The sequence below is a fragment of the Lepidochelys kempii genome, chromosome 7 (genome assembly GCF_965140285.1).
Source record: "Lepidochelys kempii isolate rLepKem1 chromosome 7, rLepKem1.hap1, whole genome shotgun sequence".
Lineage (NCBI taxonomy): Eukaryota > Metazoa > Chordata > Testudines > Cheloniidae > Lepidochelys > Lepidochelys kempii.
In genome coordinates this window covers 27,377,386-27,398,053 of record NC_136386.1, presented here as the reverse complement: position 1 = coordinate 27,398,053, position 20,668 = coordinate 27,377,386, and the positions used below count along the sequence as shown (strand labels likewise).

General features: G+C 38.2%; 1 protein-coding gene across 5 annotated transcripts in view; it reads left to right on the top strand.

The window, feature by feature from the left end:
* The window catches only part of CACNA2D3 (calcium voltage-gated channel auxiliary subunit alpha2delta 3), a 724,110-nt gene that overhangs the window by 560,943 nt on the left and 142,499 nt on the right, over window positions 1-20,668 (top strand). For all 5 annotated transcript variants that reach the window (XR_013636032.1, XM_078853616.1, XM_078853615.1 and 2 more), the window contains 6 exons: window positions 7,508-7,591; window positions 14,855-14,926; window positions 15,177-15,238; window positions 16,607-16,674; window positions 19,234-19,279; window positions 19,436-19,533. Coding sequence is in view for 4 of the 5 variants with exons in the window: in XM_078853616.1 (XP_078709742.1) it covers window positions 7,508-7,591; window positions 14,855-14,926; window positions 15,177-15,238; window positions 16,607-16,674; window positions 19,234-19,279; window positions 19,436-19,533 (430 nt within the window). In the remaining variant the exon portion in view is untranslated. The remainder of the gene's footprint in view (window positions 1-7,507; window positions 7,592-14,854; window positions 14,927-15,176; window positions 15,239-16,606; window positions 16,675-19,233; window positions 19,280-19,435; window positions 19,534-20,668) is intronic.

Below are 20,668 nucleotides of genomic sequence, written 5' to 3'. Positions count from 1 at the left end.
GCAGAATATTTAAATGATTTGAACAGTGTAAATGCCTCATGTTCATTTAAATAACTGAAAAAATCAATCACTTGAATGCCAATGATTATTCCTATTGGAGTTTACATTTTTAAAAAGACAGAGCATCTGAATCCCTGTGAGAGCATTAAATTGCTATCTAATTAGCAGTTCTAAATTACATATATTTAAAAGATAATTAAAGGTTTGCAGGCTGTTCGAATAACTGGTTGTACATATAAATGAATCACTGGAAATTTGTTAGTAATATGCAAAGGTTTCTTTTATTCTTTGTTTTCAGCTTTGAAGTTAGGTAAAACCAAGCTCATGGGTTTAAGTCTGGTAGTGTTAAGATAAAGGCAGATGTTTTTAATTATTTCAGCTGAAACCCAAAATAATTATAAGCAGCTGTCAATTTTACATAATCCCAAATAAGGTTCTGAGAATGCAAATAAAATTGTAAACCTGGGTGTTTTGTTTTTTTTCAGTGAAATGAATCAAATACATGTCACTTTACTACTCAACTGTGATCTAGCTGATGATATGATCTAAAACAAAGTTCTGTTCACCTGGTCTCGGTAGTCATGTGACATAAAGCTGTGTTCTGTTTCTTTGGTTCCACCTTCCCCTGTACTATTTCCATATTTTCCATGTCATCAGTTTATACATTTTCTGTACTATTTGTAAAACATGCACATATGTATGTCTTTGAGTTGCCAGAATCCTTGAAATACAGGTATGGCATGAAAATGATTTTCTTGCATTACTTAGACAGGGGGATCTTACTGTATAGGACACATCTATTTGCCCCTACTACTTTCTTACTTGAAAAATGAAGGTTGTATATTTCCTGCTCTTCCCACCCCCTTCCCCCATTCTCTCCACACACATACACCATTTTAAGCAACATGGCTACCCTTGTCAGCTTTTGCAATATTGCTGGAAATTTTACAGTATGGCAGTTTCTCACTGCCAGCTGGCATGAATGATCAGTCAAAAATAACTGGTCTTCATTGCCAACCATAACCTAAGAACTTCTGGATTAAAGTCTTAAATAATAGACTTTTATGTGTGAGCCTTTCTTTTGAAAGGGAAGTTCTTTTTCACTTCTCAGAGAGTAAAGAAGTCACATTTTCTTAATCTTAATCCTAGGAGTTTTCTTTTACAAGCACCTTTTATGACTGAACATCTCCAAGTGCTCTACAAATCCAGGGTCCAGCAGAGCTCAATAAAAGATATTTCAAAGTCACAAAATAAATGCAGGTCACAAAGCACAAGTACTACAAGAGACAAATCAGGACCATATAGCTAGGAGAAAATGCAAATGAAATAAATGGTTTAAAGGCCAGACAGAAGAGATTTAAATGGAGAAAGGATGCAGCCTCACACTCACATCCTGAGGCAGTGTGTTTTAGGGCAGTGCAGTGCATATTAACTGAACACTCAGTCCTCTTGCATGATTTAATGTAAATGGATGGAACAGGAAGGTATTTTTTCCAGACATAAGGGTATGAAATCCCTCTTCAAACAGTCCCTCCTGCCTTCTTCTCATCGTTAATAATCCTCACCCTTTCCGGAACTGTTTTCTCTGGGTTTGTCTTGTGTTTGTCCTATCTTATCTAGACTGTAAGCACTTCAGGGCAGGACAGTTGTCTCATCTGTGAACCAAATGCTGAGAACCTTACATTGTGGCTTTTTCCTCAGCCTGTGCTTGGAAGAACTACCATTGACGTTTGCCATTAGATGGAGAGAAGGGGGACTCAAGGGGTCTCCACTTACTTATATGGCCCATGCAAGAGCCTGACACAGTACCTCCATTTGGGGAAGTGAAGGGACTAGTCCCCCATTGCAGGAACATATCACTCAAAGGGGTCAAGGAGGAGAGAGGCTGTGTACCACAGCCATGTGCACAAGCCCACAGAGCAGGCAGGCCACATTTGGGGGAGTAGTGGCAGGAATAGTCTGTGCTGTTTTAAAGGTTGGTGCAGCCTGGGCAATCCGTCTGCACACCAAGCAATAACTCACTACTTGGGTCAGTGGCTGAGTAAAGTCCTCAGCTACTGGCCCTCTGTTTGTTAAGCATCATGGGAAATTTCAGTGTTATATGAGTTCCCAATACAACAGTGAGGGTCTTTCCATTGAGTGTACTAGGAATTACTTCAGACCATAAATGATTTTTAATGTTAATGTCCAGAACCTTAGAGAACTGACAACAATAACCAAGCTCTCCATAGAACTACTACAGTATGTCTGTAGTGTCTGAGTTTCCTAGTAACTTAAAAATCTGTATGGAAAAGTCTTACATAAGATAGAACATAATTTTTATATTAAAAAAAACCTTATAGGATAGTTTAGAATGAGATATGATGGCTCAATATAACTGCATATCTATAGGTCTATAAAATCTCATTGTTTGGTCATTTCTATATGATCACAATTCATTAAAGCATTTACACACATGCTTAAGCACATATCTATTCATCAAACCATTTAGGCACAAGCTTAACATTAGACTCGGGCTAAAGTCCCATTGAGTTCAATGGGACTTAACTATGTGCCTAACGTTAAGCATCTGCCTAAAATGCTTTGGAGAACAGAGATGGACTTTTGAATCAGATCCTTGATTCTTAGTGTCGTTCCCATAAATCCCTATGGAATTTCTATAAAAATTTACTGATTTCTTATTAAATTCTGTAGTGTTTGTCCATAAGGGTGTGAACACAACAGACTTTTGATAAATTTTTAAATTAGAAATTTTCATTCTTTTCCTGATTGCTACCTTTCATGCCAGAATACTTTGGTCAGGGAGAGATTATTTCTGCCACTCTAGTCCTTGGAATTTGGTCACAAAGTATATTGTTTGCTACAGTACTTTTCCACTGGGGATTCGGGCTACAGTTCCCTGCAATATACTGGAACTTCAGAGGATGCTGTTTCAGTTGTTTACTCTCCTCCACTACTACCCATTATCAAGATGGAGCATGTATCTACTAAGTTCCCATCTAGGGTGACCAGATGTCCCGATTTTATAGGGACAACCCTGATTTTTGGGTCTTTTTCTTATATAGGCTCCTAATACCCCCCTTCCCGTCCCAATTTTTCATATTTGCTGTCTGATCACCCTATTCTCATCATCTTAGACCTGAGATTTTCAGTTGTTAAGACACCACTCAGTCCCTCTTGAGTCAGATTGAAGTGAGCTGTAGCTCACGAAAGCTCATGCTCAAATAAATTGGTTAGTCTCTAAGGTGCCACAAGTACTCCTTTTCAGATTGCTACACTGTGACTTTATAATCGCATGCCAAGTCATGTTAAATGCAAATGTTGCCTAACCCATAGGGGACTTCTCAGGGGTAAAAAAAAATCAAAGCATAGAGCTTAATAAGGGCACATATAAATAGTTTTATACTGGGCAGCAAAAAAAGTGACTTAAAAATCTTCAAGCAGAACACCTCACACATTGTTCATGAATCATCAAGTATTAAAACAGTTTGGCCAAACCTCAAATAAAAGACACTGATTAAGAAAAAGGTCATTATAATGACCAAAGGAAGTGGTTGCCTATTTTATTCAAAAATATGCATTCTTGTGAGAGAGGTTTTTAATTTAAAAGGTGATTAAGAAGAAGTCCAGTGTGCTATTCAAAATGTTTTTTTTTTTAAATGCAGCATGTATCCTTCATTTTGCAGATGTTAATTCACTAAATAATATCACCACACATTTTGTGGTGGCCGAAAACTGGATTAACAGTGCCCACCTTAGATCTAGCTCTTTCTTGCATGCTCTGAAAGGAAGCTAATTTGGTAGAATTCCTAGTTTCCATCTTTCCTAGTGTATATTTTACTAATTTGTTTCAGTGTATTACAGTATGAATAACCTTGCAAATGGGTTTGGCTCCAGACTTCAATCAGTATTTTATACTTCAACAGAGAGTGTCAGACACAGAAGTAAAGATAGGTTAAATTCAGTAGAAAAAGAAAATATATGGATGAATTACATTTTGTAAAGAGATTTTTAAAGAGGTAAATTGACCCCAAGCTTTGTTTTCAGTATGTAAAAATTAATCTTAGGGGGATGTTAAATACTAAAATTAGAAAGGAACTAGAACAGAGTAGATAGACAGCTTGAGAAGTTCTAAATATACCAAAGAGTATTATTATTAACTGCTCTATAATCTGTCTATCCATCTTTTTGTATTAGGCCCCAATCCAGAAAATATTTACACAGATGTGTAATCTTGCTCATACGATAGTGCAATTAGTCAGATATGCAAAAGTTACACACTTGCACAAGTGTTTGCTGGATTGAGTATTTCAGGTCGTATGCTGGCCCTATGGAAGTCAATGAAAGTTTTTGTGTTTTGTCTAGCACGGTTATTGTAGTATCTAAGGGTTTCCCGTATCTGCATGGCAAGGAGAAATGTGTGAGTAACTAGTTTTTTTGGTAGCTAAATCAAAGAGTATATAAAAGCAATTAATTTCAGGTTGTCCTAACACACAACTTTTTGAATTTTTCGGTCAATTGGAAATGGTAAAAAAATTTCATTTGGGGTCAGGTTAAATGTTTTATTAGGCATGCAATGAAATGTTTCATTTCATTTTCAAGTTTTTACCTTTAAATATTTTTAATACAATTGAAGTAAAATTCAAAAGTCATTTTGAATCAAAAAGTAAAAATGTTCCTTTTTTAAAATGTCACAACAAGCTATTTAGACACTCTCAGAATTCTGGGGTTCTTTTTGCAACTGAAAGGATTCAGTGGATTCTACAAAAATTAGCAAATTGCTTTGTTGGACCTAAATCTACATTTTTTCATTGAAAAAAAATTAGTCAAAAATGTTTTGCCCAGCTCTTATCGTGAGTTCCCTGATGAACCTGAGGGAGGTTTCTGCTCTTCTTCCTTGCATGGCTATAGGAAACTTCATTTGAGATATGCACTTTTGTTTCTACCTGTAAGTTCTGAATTTTTGAACACTTGTCTTCTGGTTGTTAACAAGTTCCACTGTGGTTCAGTTCACTGTATAGCTCATACTTTGGATATGTGTGCTCTCTGGACTCTGTTTCCATCTCTCTTTGAATGCATGTTACTTAAATGAAACATATGAAAACCATAGAGTTAGTATGAAAAAGAAGTCCATAAACAAAATGATATAGTTGGGTTGCCTCATATTTGACAGCACAGTTCTGTCTTCAGATACATAAGCACAGCTCCCTTTGTCTTCAGTAACAGTTCTCACATGTGTATGAGAACAGAATATACCCCAGAAAGTCTTAAATGTATGTAATGGCTTTTCTACAGCATGCATTAGTCCACATCAGAGGGTGTAAATTGTAGCCTGCCTCACAGTGTTATGCACTAACTGACCCATGTGGACGCTGCTGGTGCACCCTAAAAGTTGCGTAGGTCACGTTAACGTAGTACTGTTGGAAAGGGGACTATATTAACACATACTAGGGAACTTTTATTGTGCACCTGCAGCGTCCACACAGGCCAGTTAGTGCATGACACATTTGTGCTGACTAAAATTTACACCCCTCTGGTACAGACAAGTCCTAAATAAAGGTATAATTATATATTGGCAGTAGTTCAGGAGTTATTACATGTTTACTACACCCAAATTATCCCACCTCATGTCTAACTATGTAGTATTTGTCAACGCCCAGTATCTAAAGGTCTGACTGCACACAATTTTTTGTCCCAGTTTAACTAAATTAGTTGAAAAAAAATTATAATGATTTGGGTAAATTGGTGTGACCCCATATGTGGACACAGTTATACCAGTATAAATATTTTTATATCATTATAGCATGTTTTGAAATACCTTTATATTGGTATAACTGCATCCACACTAGGGGATTGCAAACTGAGTGTAAAACTGCAAAAACTAAGCCCTCAACTTGTTAAGTGACCTTCGACTAAGGCTTTCCACAGAGGACCTGGCAAGTGTTTGTCTTTCTCAAAAAGAATAATGAGAACTGATTCAGGAAGTAATCAGACCTGGCCTCTCACAAGTACTGCCCATGGGAATGATTGGAGGAGCGAAATCACTGTGAACAAAAGTAAGAAGGCAGAGCAGCATTGTGATCTACTACTGGCCAGTGTTTACAACCCCTCCCCCAACATCTCTGTTGTAAATACAATCTGGCAACTGATCCCCTGAAAGAAATATGCAGCTTCTCCAGAAGGAATTCCTTCTCTGACATCTCTATTTTTTAAATTATTCTGAGACTACAGATATGACCATGAGTTCAATATCCAGTTCCTTTAATTCAGAATAAAATTCATGAGAATAGAAGTCAGTTTTAACCTTGAAGAAGGAAGGCATCTCCCCGGAAGATTAGGCTTAGTGCAAGTGCAAGTGTGTATTCCCCACAAAAGAGGACTGAAAGTTCCTGCCTCTGCAGTCTGTGTGGTAGAGGGGCCATCGTTCCAAGCCTGCAAAGTTACAAACTTGATTCCAGAACTGCCCAAGATCTTCCTGTTTCTCTGACCGCTCTTGGTAGAAAGTTTTGTGTTTTTTTTTTTCCTTTTAGCCATTATAAAAAGTAAAAGGCCTAGAAAATGAGTCTTCAACATTTTAAAGCACACAAACATTGTCAGCAAAATGTACGCATGTTTCAAATATGTTCCCATCAATTCACTTAAAACCATATGGATTAATTTATCCACTTAGAAAGCTGGGAAATCCTATGTAAAACATACTCTCTTGCTCCATACCTCAAGATGTTTGTTCTTAAACTAGTGGGGTCGCTGATTTCTGATGTTCAGCAGAGGGCAGAATTTCCTATATTATAAACACCCCATTTGTCATTAAAGATGTTTACTTAAAATGTGAAATTTACAGAGTAACAATGGCTGTAGTGATAAAAACTATAACATGCCATTATTAGTATATTACTTTCTTTTTCCTATTAAATCATAGATAAAATGTAATATCAGTAAATATTAACACCAAGCTTCTCGAGACTCACAGCTTATCTTATTTAAAGAGAAACGTGTAAACATTTTGTTGATAAGATTGTAGGAAATATAACTTCCTGCCTGACTGAAAGCTAGTTTGGGACACTTAGTATAAACTTTGAGATCAGGGCCTTATGTAGTTTCCATATGGTTAGTAATGTGTGGAAGGTATAATTGCTGAGTTGATTATAAAATGTGGCAAAGAGAACAAACTAATTTATTAGGAGTATTACTTTCCCCACATTTCTAAAAGGGGTCTGACATTAGAGTCATATGCAGAAAGGAGAATTCTGCTTGAGGGAAAGATTTGCATTGCAGCATAGGAGTCCTGTGTATAAACATATACTAAGCAGGTTTGTCAGTTCACAGAAAATGTTTGAGCATCGTTGTGCTTCACTTTATATTAATTAAACCACACACTGAAAATGTACATTGCATCTAACCAGTATCCATCCAGCAACTCGTAAAATCATCTGACATTGGATCTTTGTGCAAGTGAAATATAACATGCCTAATGTTTTAATTTTTTTAATTTTATTTTGAATGCTAGTATGAAGAAGGAAAAAAGCGAAGAAAACCCAACTACAGCAGTGTTGATCTTTCTGAGGTTGAGTGGGAAGACAGAGATGATGTGGTAAGTGATTTGTTTTAAGGGCCTGTCAGAAGAGATTGTTGTATCCCACTACTGTACTTGGTAACTGTTCAAGTAGTCAGCAAAGAGGCCACCTAACTGCTCCAGAGACAGTAGTCCCATTTTACCTAATTAAGAATTTTATTTACCCTCCTATTTTGTATTGATTCTTTCTTTCACATATGCATGTTTCTCTCTCTCTCTCTCTCTCTCTCTCCCTCTCTGTTTGTATCATCTGTAAAATTCATCATCTAACTTTCATATTCCATGTGTCCCATTACCAACCCCAGTGGCACTGTGCTGGTCACTAAGGATCAGTACATCTGTTCAGGTCTGGCCCACCTATCAGATCAAACAGAGAAATCTGGACCAGATTTTGACTGCTCCACCTTTCTGGAGGAGCTCTCTTGGCTCATGCTGCCCTTAGAAATAAAAAGAACAAACTAAACTAAATTAAAAAACAAACAAAAACAGATGCCGAAGTCTGTTTAGATCACAGTAGCTAGCATGGAGCCTCTATCAATGATTTACTCCTAACACCTAATTTCAGGTTTGAAGAACATCATACAAATCAATTCCTTCTATCCTCACCTGCTGCCATGCACAAGATCTCTCCAAATATTACTCATATTTCTCTATCCACTGTGTAGTTTACCCTCTGTCCCATTCTTAGTTACCTTGCAGGTTTAGTCTTTTTTGTGGTACTGTATCAAAAGTTTTCCTTATGTGTATGTCCATGGCTTAACCTTTGCCTGGTCCTTCTGTTACTTCCTCAATAAATCTGATTTGTTAGGCATGATTCATTTCGTGTGAATCCATGCTGACTGACCTTAATTAAATCGTAACTTTCCAGGTGCTCCCCTTTCTGTCCCTGTTACTTATTTTTTCCCATAACTTCACCACTGCCAAAGTCATGCCTGCATGTCTGTGTTTTCATAGATCTTTCCTAGATTCCTTCTCAAATATCAGTAGCATCTCTTGAATCCCTCATACTTCTACTGTTTCCAGAGAGGTTTTGAATGCACACACTGAAGGTTCCCATATTTACTTTGTCATGTCCTTCTGAAATCTGGGATGAATCACGTACAACTTCCCCAGGAGTTTTGTCAGATTTCAGATGTACTAATTTCTTGATCCCTTTTCTGACATAAGTCTATATATTTTTTCTTGGTTGCAAAATATATTTCGGTGTCTGCCACTGCCCATTCCCTCCTTTTGTGAATAATGAAACAATTCATTTATGTTTTAGCAATATGTTTCTTTCTTGTTGATAGATTGTCCTCATTGTCTCTCAAGAAGCCATATTGCCTCCATATTTGAGGTTTTGTGCTGACTTTACATGAAACCTTTCTTCTTCTTTATGTCACCTAGTGCATTTTTCTTTTCCTTCAATGTGTAAAATTTCCTTTTCATGTTTTCATATTCTCTAACTGTCCTTCTGTAATCTCTGAAATCCTTCATGTTTTCTACATTGCCTTTTTCTTATCCTTGATTACATATCATTCTACCTAATGTATCTACTACTAACTGATGTTTTTAAAAATATAATCTCAATGTACAAAAATTACAGTATTAATAGTCTACTATTAGTAAACTGAACATGCATCCTTTTAGGCATTCATGAATTTGTCTTTTTTTTTCCTATTTCCTTCTATATTTTATCCCATTTTGATTCTACTCAGCATTTCCTGTATAATTCTATAATTCCTTCTAGTTGGTTTATACAGTTTTATTTCTTCATTTGTGTTCTCACTTTAGTTGCAACAAATTCCACACAACTCTAGTTAGTGGTTTCAGGTTTTCTTGTTGAACACAAACTGATTTTGGTTCAAAAAGATTTAAATCAATGGAGCTGTGCTTGGATTCTGGTTTTGTCTGAATATACAACAAAGCCAGCAAAGCTCCTGATAGAACTGGCAGACGTTCATCTCTGTGCACTGCCTGTGGATTCAATTTTGGGCAGTTTATGTGAGACCCAGAAGACTTATCGTGTGACCAACAGTCACCAAAGTTTCCTTACAAAACCAAACCAAAGTCTGTTTTGTGTCTATCCAGAGACAGCAAAGAGTTTTATTTCAATTTTTGATGAAAGGTTCATGGGGCCCAAAAAAGGTTTGGACTAAACTCTGCTAGTTTTAGTTTTTAATGTTCGAACCCTGAAACAAGCAGAGTTTCCCATGGTTTCAGGTTTCGAAAAAAACCTAATAGTTTTCTTAGTACTACTAATAGACTAAATTGAGCAATAAGCTTGTGGACTGGGTCCAGGTCGGCTCCCAACATATAAAAGTGAAAACTAGATAAAAAGCAAGATGATTTAGTTTTGAGGAATACAGAGTACATGACAGGAAATATATGGGCCTAGTACTGTAGCTTTGGACCACTAATAACCACAGTCTTGGATACTTGCGCATAATATATACACATCATAGTAACTCCCTTACAGGGGTCAAATCTAGCAGGTTCCAGAATTCTTACAATTCATCATCACATACTTAAGTAAACAAATCCTCCTTCAAAAGTAATCTCAACAATAGATATCTTTTTTTGTACAACAATGGCCTACAAATCTACTAGTAGATCATTAGTCACCAAATATTTTCTGAATAGACAATATGTTAAATGTTGTGGAAAAAGGTAGTAAAACTCCAAATCCTGGCCTAATGCTTTGGCAGTGCCACCTGCAACTGGAAATATTCTTGCAGATGTCTAAATATGAGAAAACACAAAGTGAAAAGAATACTTTTATGGAGATTTTTGAAACCAAGCCCAGCACTGCTACAATTTTATTGTGTAATGGGAGAGGAGTGTGTGTGTGTGCGCATGTTTAATATAACTATACATGCCACATATATGAGAGCTACAGATACACAGAGAGACAGAAAGATCAAGAAAAGGGATGGAGGAGGAGCAGTTCAAAATAAGGAAATGCATGATGAAGGCTACAGATAGAACCATTCTTAGCAACATGACTAGAGATCAATAGAATTTTAAGGTTTGGAGTGGACTTTCCTCATCAAAGTAATGACCAGTCTAGTGTTGCCAACTTTCTAACCGCACAAAAGTGAACACCCTGCCCTTGCCCTGCCCCTTCTCCGAGGCCCCGCCCCCACTCGCTCCATCCTCCCTCTCTGTCGCTTGCTCTCCCGCACCATCACTCACTTTCATGGGGGTTGGGGTGCAGCAGGGGGATGAGGGCTCCGGCTGAGGGTGTGGGTCCTGGGGTGGGGCCAGAAATGAGGGGTTCAGGGTGCAGGAGAGGGCTCCGGGTTGGGGCAGGGGGCTGGGGTGCGGGGGTGGGATGATGACTCCAGCTGTGGGTGCAGGCCCTGGGCTGGGGCTAGAGATGAGGTGTTTAGGGGAAAGGAGGGGGCTCTGGGCTGGGGCATGGAGTTGGGGTTGGGGGGGCTCTGGCTGAGGGAACAGGCTCTGGGGTGGGGCCAGAAATGAGGGGTTTGGGGTGGACGAGGGGACTCTGGGCTGGGGCAGGGGGTTGGGGTGCTGGGGGGTGAGGGTACCAGGAAGGAGTTTGGGTGCAGGAGGGGACTCCAGGCTGGTGCAGGGGATGGGTATGTGGGGGAGTGTGGGGTCCCAGCGGCGCTTACGTAGGGGCATGGGCAGCCAGGGAGGCTCTGATGCTGCCCTTGCGCCCACAGGCTCCAGCCCCGCAGCTTCCAGTGGTTGTGGTTTCTGGCCAATGGGAGCTGCGGAGTCAGCCCTCGGGGCGGGGTCAGTGCACAGGCCTTCTTGGCTGCCCATGCATCTAGGGGCTGCAGGGACCTGGCAGCTGCTTCCGGGAGCCTCATGGAGCCATGGCAGGCAGGGAGCCTGCCTTAGCCTTGGGCTTCCACTGCGCTGCCGACTGGACTTCTAACAGCCCGGTTGGCAGTGCCAACCAGAGCAGCAAAGGTCCCTTTTCGACTGGGCGTTCCAGTCGAAAACCAGACACCTGGCGACCCTAGACTAATCCCACTCTTCATTTAACCCTTCTAAGGTCTAAGGACTATCCAGAAAGTTTTGAAATGTGGTGGTGTTTAGTTTTGTTTTTTTCAGAGATTATTTATGTCACCATTCCCTGGAAGAAAATGTAGCCCCTCCTTGGTAATAGGAAGGGTCAGTGAGGCTGCTGGACATTTCATTGGGGAATTAGAGCTTTGTGATACAGTTTGCTGACTTGAAGGCAGCATGCTGCTTAGCTGCTCAGAAGGCCTGGGTTTGATGCTCTTGTTTCTCCCTGTGCCAGACCAAATAGGCATTGTTTGCTCAAGTTCAAGAAGAAGTAAAGAATTAGCTTATTCATACAGCTGCTTGTAATCATGAAACATATTACTGACATATTTTACCCCCACAAAACACTTCTGTTGAAGTTGTGTACGAGAATTTTTCACTAGTTACTACATTGACTTAATGATTTCACAGTTTTCCAAGCACGTTAAATGATCTCATACTTTAGCCTTGAGAGTGTGTTGGCTGACAGAAATAATAATACCTAGCTCTTATATAGCTTTTTTTTTCCAGTAGATCTCTGAGTTTCACAATATTTAATGTATTTATCTTCCCCAAGCCTTTGTGACATAGGGTTTTTAGATGGGAAACTGAGATATGGAGAAGCTAAATGACTTGCACAGTTTCACACAGGAAGTGAGTGGCAGAGCATGTATTTGAACCTTGGTCTCCAAATCCTAGGCTAGAACTCTAACCACTGGACCTTCCTTCATCTCTCAGTAGGACATGAAGACACATAATAGAGGGCATATTTTGTAATACAAAAATGTATACAGTAGACATAAATTAGGACCTAACCTGTGGCCTAGTGAGGAGAAGGTAGCAAAGCTGAATTTAGAATTTCGGTAGCAACAAGCAGATTCAGTGGAGGTATTTTTTTTCATTAATTCTTTCCCCAAGTTATAGAAGCCACTAACTTGATCTTACTGACACACTATTAGGAACAGAAATCCTTGGAGTACTTGTTTTTCACAAAGTTACTTCTTAAAATTCTTTTACTATAATTTGTAGTTGGACAAAGTGTGTGTGTGTGTGTGTGTGTGTGTGTGTGTTTTTGAAAGAAGTCTGAATGATGTTTTGAGTGTCTATAGCCATCTGAGGCAGTACTTGCTTTATGTACTCAGAGCAGAGCTGACACTGCAGAAGAGCTGAGAAACCAGATTATAAATCCAAGAAATGTACTTGCAGAAAGCAAATAAGTAAAGATAATGCCATAAGCAGACTTGATCATAAATGCGACTAGAGTTTTTGAGGCCCTATTAGTAAATCTATGGCTTGCCTGAGGTTTGTGGGAGGAATGGGTCCTAGATAACTGGAGGCACCAAAAAGGGGAGGAAATGAAAAACATGTTAAAGATAAATGGAACAGTTCTTTAAATGTTAGAAAGTAGATTGTTAATTAAGACCAGCTCTCCAAGTCCAAAACCACAAAAGTTAAAATGGGAAAATATTTCCAGAATTGCCTATTATGTATTGTTAAAAAAATCTACAGGAAAATATGTGCTTTATTTTATGCATGCCTCCAGCTAAAAATTATTCTTTTACACTCACTAACAGGAAAGTAAGATAGTTAACTCAAATCTAGACAGCTAGAATTACATTTAAAGAGCACAAACATTGGAGTTTTTGATAGCTCAGCCATGCTCAATTTCTTTTCATGAAAATATAAACAGATATTTCACTAACAAGCTTTGGCAGTCCCCGCTCATTCTAACTAACCAGAAAAGCCTGCATAGCACCTTGATAGGGTCACATTTGCAAATTGTCATTGAAATCTGCCCTCATTGACCAATCTGTCATATGTGGCATGTGGTATTGGAGAAGGAAAGGGATGGATGTTGCTATAACACTAGGTGCAACATTGTTTCCAATATTGTAAATAGCAATGATTTAAGGGAGATTGAAATTGCTCATTTCATAACACTCTTCTGCATTTATTTATTTATTTCATTGTCCTCTACAGAACATATTTTGCCAGATAAAATATAATACTATATCTGAAAATATGGTAGCTCATCTGCAGAGTGAGCATGAATGAATAGGTAATTAGTGGGAATCTGTAATGAGAATTATGTTTATGAAGTATTTACAACAAATATTGTTATTGTTTACCAGACAAATATCCACAAACAGAACAATATTTTAATTTAAAATATATCATAAAGATATCTTTCCTAAGTTCTCTGTGCCTGTGCCATTAATTAAAAATACAACAGGATAAGAAAGTGTCAGGAGCTTCTGACCCTAAACCGGTAAATAACCAAATACCACTTCACCTTGAACCATTCCTTAGAATATGTGCCGACTATTTATGCTAAATTATCTGTTCGACCTTGTATTTAGCTGTAACACTGTTGAGTATTGAGTATCTTTCCCAGACCTGAAGAAGAGCTCTATGTAGCTTGAAAGCTTGTCTCTCTCACCAACAGATATTGGCCCAATAAATTATATTACCTCACTCAACTTGTCTCTAATATCCTGGGATTGACGCAGCTAGAACAACATTGCATGCAAATACAGAAAAGACATCCAAACAATACTCACATTACTCCCACATAGCAGCTCTCATCATATTTCTCCCTTCCCAAAAACCTGGATAGATAGCTCTAAAATATTGAACTTAATGGCCTATTTCAAATAAACAGACAGGGGTAGTAAGTTACAAAGGTAAGGGTTCCTCAAAAAGAATGCCCTGCCATTTGGTCCTCTTTTACACTGTGGGGGCTCCAGCCCAAGCACCTTAAAACAGTAGACTTGTGACAGTATGGTACTTCAGGAAGGTATTCTTTGGCAGCTTAGGACTTTACAGGTAAAAATCAATACTTTAAACTCCACACAGAATCTGTGAGGCAGCCAGTGCAGATCACAGATCGCTGCTGTTGTGTGTTCCTGGTGAGACATTGCTTACCTAGTGGACTGTCCAATTCTGTACCAGTTTCAGTTTCTGGGTTGATTTAAGGTGTAGCCTAATGGAAGTTGAAAGAAAAATGAAATAGCTGTAGTTATTCTTTATTACTTTGCCATTGTATGGCTTGTTGGCATAGCTGAATCACAGATTATTTCCCTCCTACCGGACTGCCTTATCATAACACCTCTAACAGACACACTTATTGGAAGTGCAGCAGTAATTGCTGAAAAATTGTGTCCTAACCATATGAAAACAAAGAACTGCTGTGACCAAATGGAAATATTTGAGAACTTTGGGATGTGAAAATTACTAAATATACACATGAAGGAAGTGACAAAAATGTTTTTCTCATTTCAGCTTCGAAATGCAATGGTGAATCGGAAAACAGGGAAATTTTCTATGGAGGTGAAGAAGACAGTGGACAAAGGGGTACAATGTATAAAATGCTCTTCCTGCTAAATGTAAAGCAAACAGATGTTGAAATGATCGTTGAAGATTATTTGGAATAGATATGTTTCACTAAGATTATTTTTCTCTTGCCTTTAATAATCCTGAGCCACGCATGTACCTTTTATGTCATTATTAACCTTATCACAAACTAACCATTTACTCTTTTACAAATTTCTCATAGCAAACTAACCTTATTTTCTTTTCTCTGACTTTCTTGTTCTGAATCTAGAAACGGGTATTGGTGATGACAAATGACTACTATTATACAGACATCAGGGGTACTCCTTTCAGGTAGAGCTGACCATAATAAATGGACATTTCATCAGACTCATTGTACTTGCATTTGTACAAAGCTTGTGAGCTTATTAAAAGAGCACCAGCAGGAGTTCACAATGAAATATTCCTGGACAATGCTGAAAATAGCAAAGAAAAGAGGCTTTCCAGCATTCCTTTCAGCTTTTCCGTGGATGGAAAGTTTGTGCAACCTCACATAGGCAAACTCACTGTGTTTGTCATGGCTTACGTTTCACTAAAAAAATATTCAGTTGAGGTTTACATTGAACAAGAGGTTTTTGCAAGTACTCAGAGAGCTATAAATACTATAATCCATTTAACTAACTACATATTGAGCCCCATTTTGATTTTTTTTTCCACAACAAAAATGCAATATAAATGGAGGTAGTATTTCACTTCCAATTTGAGGTTTTTATATTTTGTTTCCCTGAACTATCTTCAGTGTATTTGTACAACTAAAACTGAATAAGTCAGCCATATTATTTTGGCCTGGGTTTTAACAAAAATGGCAAGAAATCACTAACTGAATGCCCAACATTGAATTAGAAATAATGCATTAATAAAAGTATATTTACGGTAGCCTGTGTTCAAAGAGGGAAGCTGGTAATTGCAGAACTCTACTGAAATATTCCTGTGAACCTAGCCACCCTCCTAGCACATATGACTGTCAGAAGGCATCCTGCATTGCAGCTGCATGAGTTCACTAAAAAGTGGGAGGGACTTTTAGGGTCGCCTCCCATACATGAGCAACCCAGTGCAGGGTGATGATTTCCTTTTTAAAAAAACAAACAAAAAAACCCCAACAGATTACTTAATTTTTGAAAAACTTTAAGTGGAGCTAAATAACGTCAATGAAAAAAATATATAAACAGGTGAAAAATGTGAGCAACAGAAAAATTACATTGAGAATTTCTTCCTGACACCGTTATCATGTTCTGATATTTCTTTCCTTTCACCATCTCCATTGGCTTACAAACTTTGTAAAATTTCTCAATAGCTGAGCCTGATTTGCAATGGAGAAGACAACTCTTTACAAGCCTGTGTGGGCAAGTTCAGTATTTGGATGAAGAATGAGCATGCTGGGTGAATAGTTGTGTACTTAGAGTGACTTGTTTTTTAGTTTGCCAAAGAGTGAATGGTTTGCTGCACCTCTAAGCATACATAAATACAACCAATTGTTGCTGGCATATCAAACCCCAAATGGCATTCAAGTAGGTAGTTGAACAATAAATATAATCAGTGGGGTTTTGTTTTTTAAAATATGCATAGTACATTAACTAGAATTGTTAGCAAGGCAAAATAGCTCTCAGTCTCTGCTATTATTTGTGCCACAGATTTCAAGGTCTGCTTTATTTCTCTGCACAGTTTAGGTGTGTCTCTCTCTAGAGGACATGGCAAATATTTCTTCAGAGGGAACGTAACTATAGAAGAAGGTAAGATACCATCTACCTTCTCGTGATGCCTGCACAATAGTTTTATTGTTGATCTTTAGTGGGCCTAAAGCTTGTGCATCTCTCACATGGTTTTTCTGCAGATTCCCTAGCGGGATTAGATTATTTATGATATTCCTGACATTTAAGCATTTTAATATGACATGTAGTCAGAATGTGCTTACGGATCTTCTTTTCTGGAAGCCTCCCATGCTGAAGAATCACTCAAAGGCTCGTGTTTGTTGTTAATAATCCTTATAGAAGAAACGTCGTGCTAATTTCTTAATCAGTATATTGGATACATTTAAAGTAGTATTTTGCTATGCACAGACTACAGTATAGTAAGCCTTATCACCACACAATTTAGAGCAAGTCTATGTTAATCAACTTAGAACTAGGTCTAGAGCTGAGCGCTTTTGGTTTTGATTTTTTTTGCTTTTTATTAGCAAAACTAAAAGAAAAAAAACACTTCTTCTTTCTAGAGTTTTAATTTTTGGTAAATTCATTAGTGAAATGGATGAAAGAATTAAAATGGTGATCAAAGAGCTTTCCAAGAAGGAGAGGTTGGGTGAATAGAGGCAGCTGTGTGGGGATGAGGTCAGGCATGGAAGTGTGTGGACCTGTATGGAATACAGTATGAGAGGGTCTTAGGAAAGGGAAATCAGGAAAATGAAGGAACAGCAATAATGGAGGGAGCTAGGTAGGCAGAAGGATCCCCAGGAGCTGGTAGGTGGCTACCAACATATAATGGCTATAACTGTATGCTGGCCATTTACAACGGAGGAGCTTTGTGCTGAGAGAGTGAGGAGAGAAGTTGTAGTGGTAGCTCCAAATAATCAGCATTGTGTGAAAAGGGGGTTAAAAAGGGAATGCTTGCTGCTTGTGGTTAAGGCCTGAGGAAAAACACTGAGAAGATCTGGGTTCAATTCCCAGGCCTGCCACAGACTTTTTCTGAGACCCCCAGACAAGTCAGTTCATGTTTGTGGATCTTAGTTCCCTACCTCACAGAGTTGTTGTGAAAGTAAGTAAGTACATTAATGTTTGTGAGGGGACTATATAAATACCTAGAAAGAAAGGTAGCATGGTGTGAGCCTTGTAAGTCTTTATGCTCTGAGCTGGTCCCAACACGCCTCTGACCTATCTTCCTTCATCCAGTCCCACATCTTGGCCTGTGTGTCTGACATTTGCTCTTGGATGTCTCATCATCACCTTAAGCTTTAACATAGCCACAACCAAACTCTACTCTCCCAAACCCTCTCCACTTTTCTGACTGTATCCCTCTGGACAATATTGCCATCTGCCCAATCACTAAGGACCACAATTTTGAATCCTACATCTGCTGTCACATCAGATTCAAGCTGTTTGTCACCACTTTCAAAGCTCTGTATAACTCTTTCCCTCCCTACTTACTCAAGCTTTTCTCACTTTGCATCACAATTTTGCCCCCTTCGCTTAGCTAATGTTCCTACCCTCATCGGTCTTTGTCAGCTTCTCACATAAACTGCATGCCCCCTTTTTTGTATTTTACCTTATTAATGTCATGAACTTCCTGAGCTCATTGCCAGGCCCTTACCATATGCACAGTTAAGCCCCTCTTAAAGATCCACTTCTGCCATGCTACCTACAGTTCATATTGTTTACATGTGTATTAAGTAAAAAAAGAAAGGAACAAAAAAGTCAGTTTCTGGTTCCCTCTAATCAAATTCTTTCTTTCTTTCTAAAATGACTGATGCTACCATCAGCATAATACATAGTAATAATAAATTATTGCCTGAATGTTGAAAACTTGGACCTTAAGTTGGACCTGCAGAGCATATGTACTCACGTGTAATTGCATTCATAAACCCCACATTTGTGCCCATGGTTACTTATGTACTTACATCTTCATAGGTAAGACCCAGAGTCCACATTATGAAAATTTAGCCCATTTTGCTTTATCCCATGGGACCAACATGCCTACATTTACTGATATGAGATTAAGAGTTTTAAAACTTCCAAAATTCAAATTTATGGTTCTATATAACTAATAATACAGTACTGATTTACAGGCATCTCCATGAAGTGTTAATAACAATAGACTCCTTCCAGATTATTCTGTAAATTCCTATTCATATTCATGAGACCATAGCATCCTTTTGTTTAAAAAATACTATCATTTCTGAAAAAAAAAGTTCTTCCTTGCAACTCTAGATTATGATGTAACATAAAGGGCTTTATTAAAATAACGAGAGCAAGTGAATTCAAAGTTGTCTGGTACTTTACCTTAATGCAGCTCTTTTTGCTCAGATCTTCTTCGGATCGCTAAACATATCATATGAGCTTAAATATCTGGGCACAAACAAATGATTTTATTCCTGGCATTTCATCCTTAATGCTCATTTACTTGGCTCTTGCCAGTTTGTCAGACCCTGAAGTGTATGTGAACATAGTTTACTGTGATTTATTATGCTGTGGTAATAATACTTCTTCCAAGAAGGAAGAGGGTATGCAATGAAGTATATGTAAATATCCATCTGTTACCTAGACTGCTTCCTATATAACATGTTATTATTCCTGTTTCAGGTTTGCATGATTTAGAACACCCTGATGTATCTTTGGCAGATGAATGGTAAGTCTTAAACAAAGCATGAAATCGGTGCTTTTTACCCTTCTTTGTTTAATATTGTTTGTGCTTACTGTGCCCAACTCTTCACATTCAAAGACAAAGAGAGATCATGCTTATAAATATTTACATTGCAGTATTTTGGCAACATTATGTTCTCAGGTCATATTGCAACACTGACTTACATCCTGAACACCATCAAATGACTCAGCTAGGAGCTATTAAACTCTACCTCACAGGAAAAGAGCCATTGCTTCAATGTGAGTATGTTAAATATTTTTATACTGATAAATTTCATAAATGTTCTCTTATCTAAACAATGATTGTATTTAAACTTTACATAATAAAATGCGAATTAGTTGAATTGCTAATATGGTTAGACAGGTATGATTAACTGACATCATCTTGCAAATTCCATATCTACTTGAGAGTATAAGACAATCTATTGGTTTAGTACTTACATGTACTGATACCCAGATATTTTACCATATATAGTATTGAAAATCCAAACACTGAATTTCCAGTTCACACTAGGCAGTCATGCTATCTTGTGTCATGGTCTCCTCAGATCTTATTAATTAAGGATAGGGGGCTGAGAGAGTACTTGGACGAAACTTCTAGAGAAAACACCGCATGCTTCAGGAAGTGGTGATGGTGAACTTTTAGGGAGGTGGCACTCTTCCCGAAGAGTTAGAAGAGCGCCAGTACTCCAGTCCAGTAGAAGAGGCAGGTTGTCCTTTAGATGAAATGTAAACCTGAGACCTGGAACTTTCATGATCATTGATCAACACACACAGTAAAATGACACAGAGCTGGGTTTAAGTAGCAGGCTGCAACTTTATTAATTTAATATTGGGGAAGGGCTCTCTCTGTCCTGTTTCCTTTGTTCCAGGCATTTAAGTGGGTCCAATGAAAGGTTACAGGACTCCTACCATAAAACTCATAAATCCCTCTCCCCGGCAAGGGAGACAGAGGATACCAACTGAGGGACCTTGATCTGCAAAGATTTCAGGTCTCCCCTTTTTCCATAGGCCCGCGGTCCACCAACAAAATCCCAGGAGTTTTACTTCTGGGAGCAGACCCTTTCGTTTGATTTGGGTGGGTCATTTTAATATACCGGATAGCTTGTTTTGCAAAACATTGTGCATTAATCTGGGCTCCTGCACAAATACCAACATGAGAAATTGCATTGTTTTACCTAAACGCCCATGTCACTTCCTCATCTAACATTGCTGCTGGTGCCATTGTAAAGGCTGCCAGTTTCACACGAGCACAAAGCATGAGGAGAATTTTGGTGATGGTTGAAGTAAAGTAGTTTACACCTTTACATATTTAGCTTGTAATTCTGTGAAGAGCCCATTTGCTTAAAGTAGATGAAATATAGGTTGAATATAA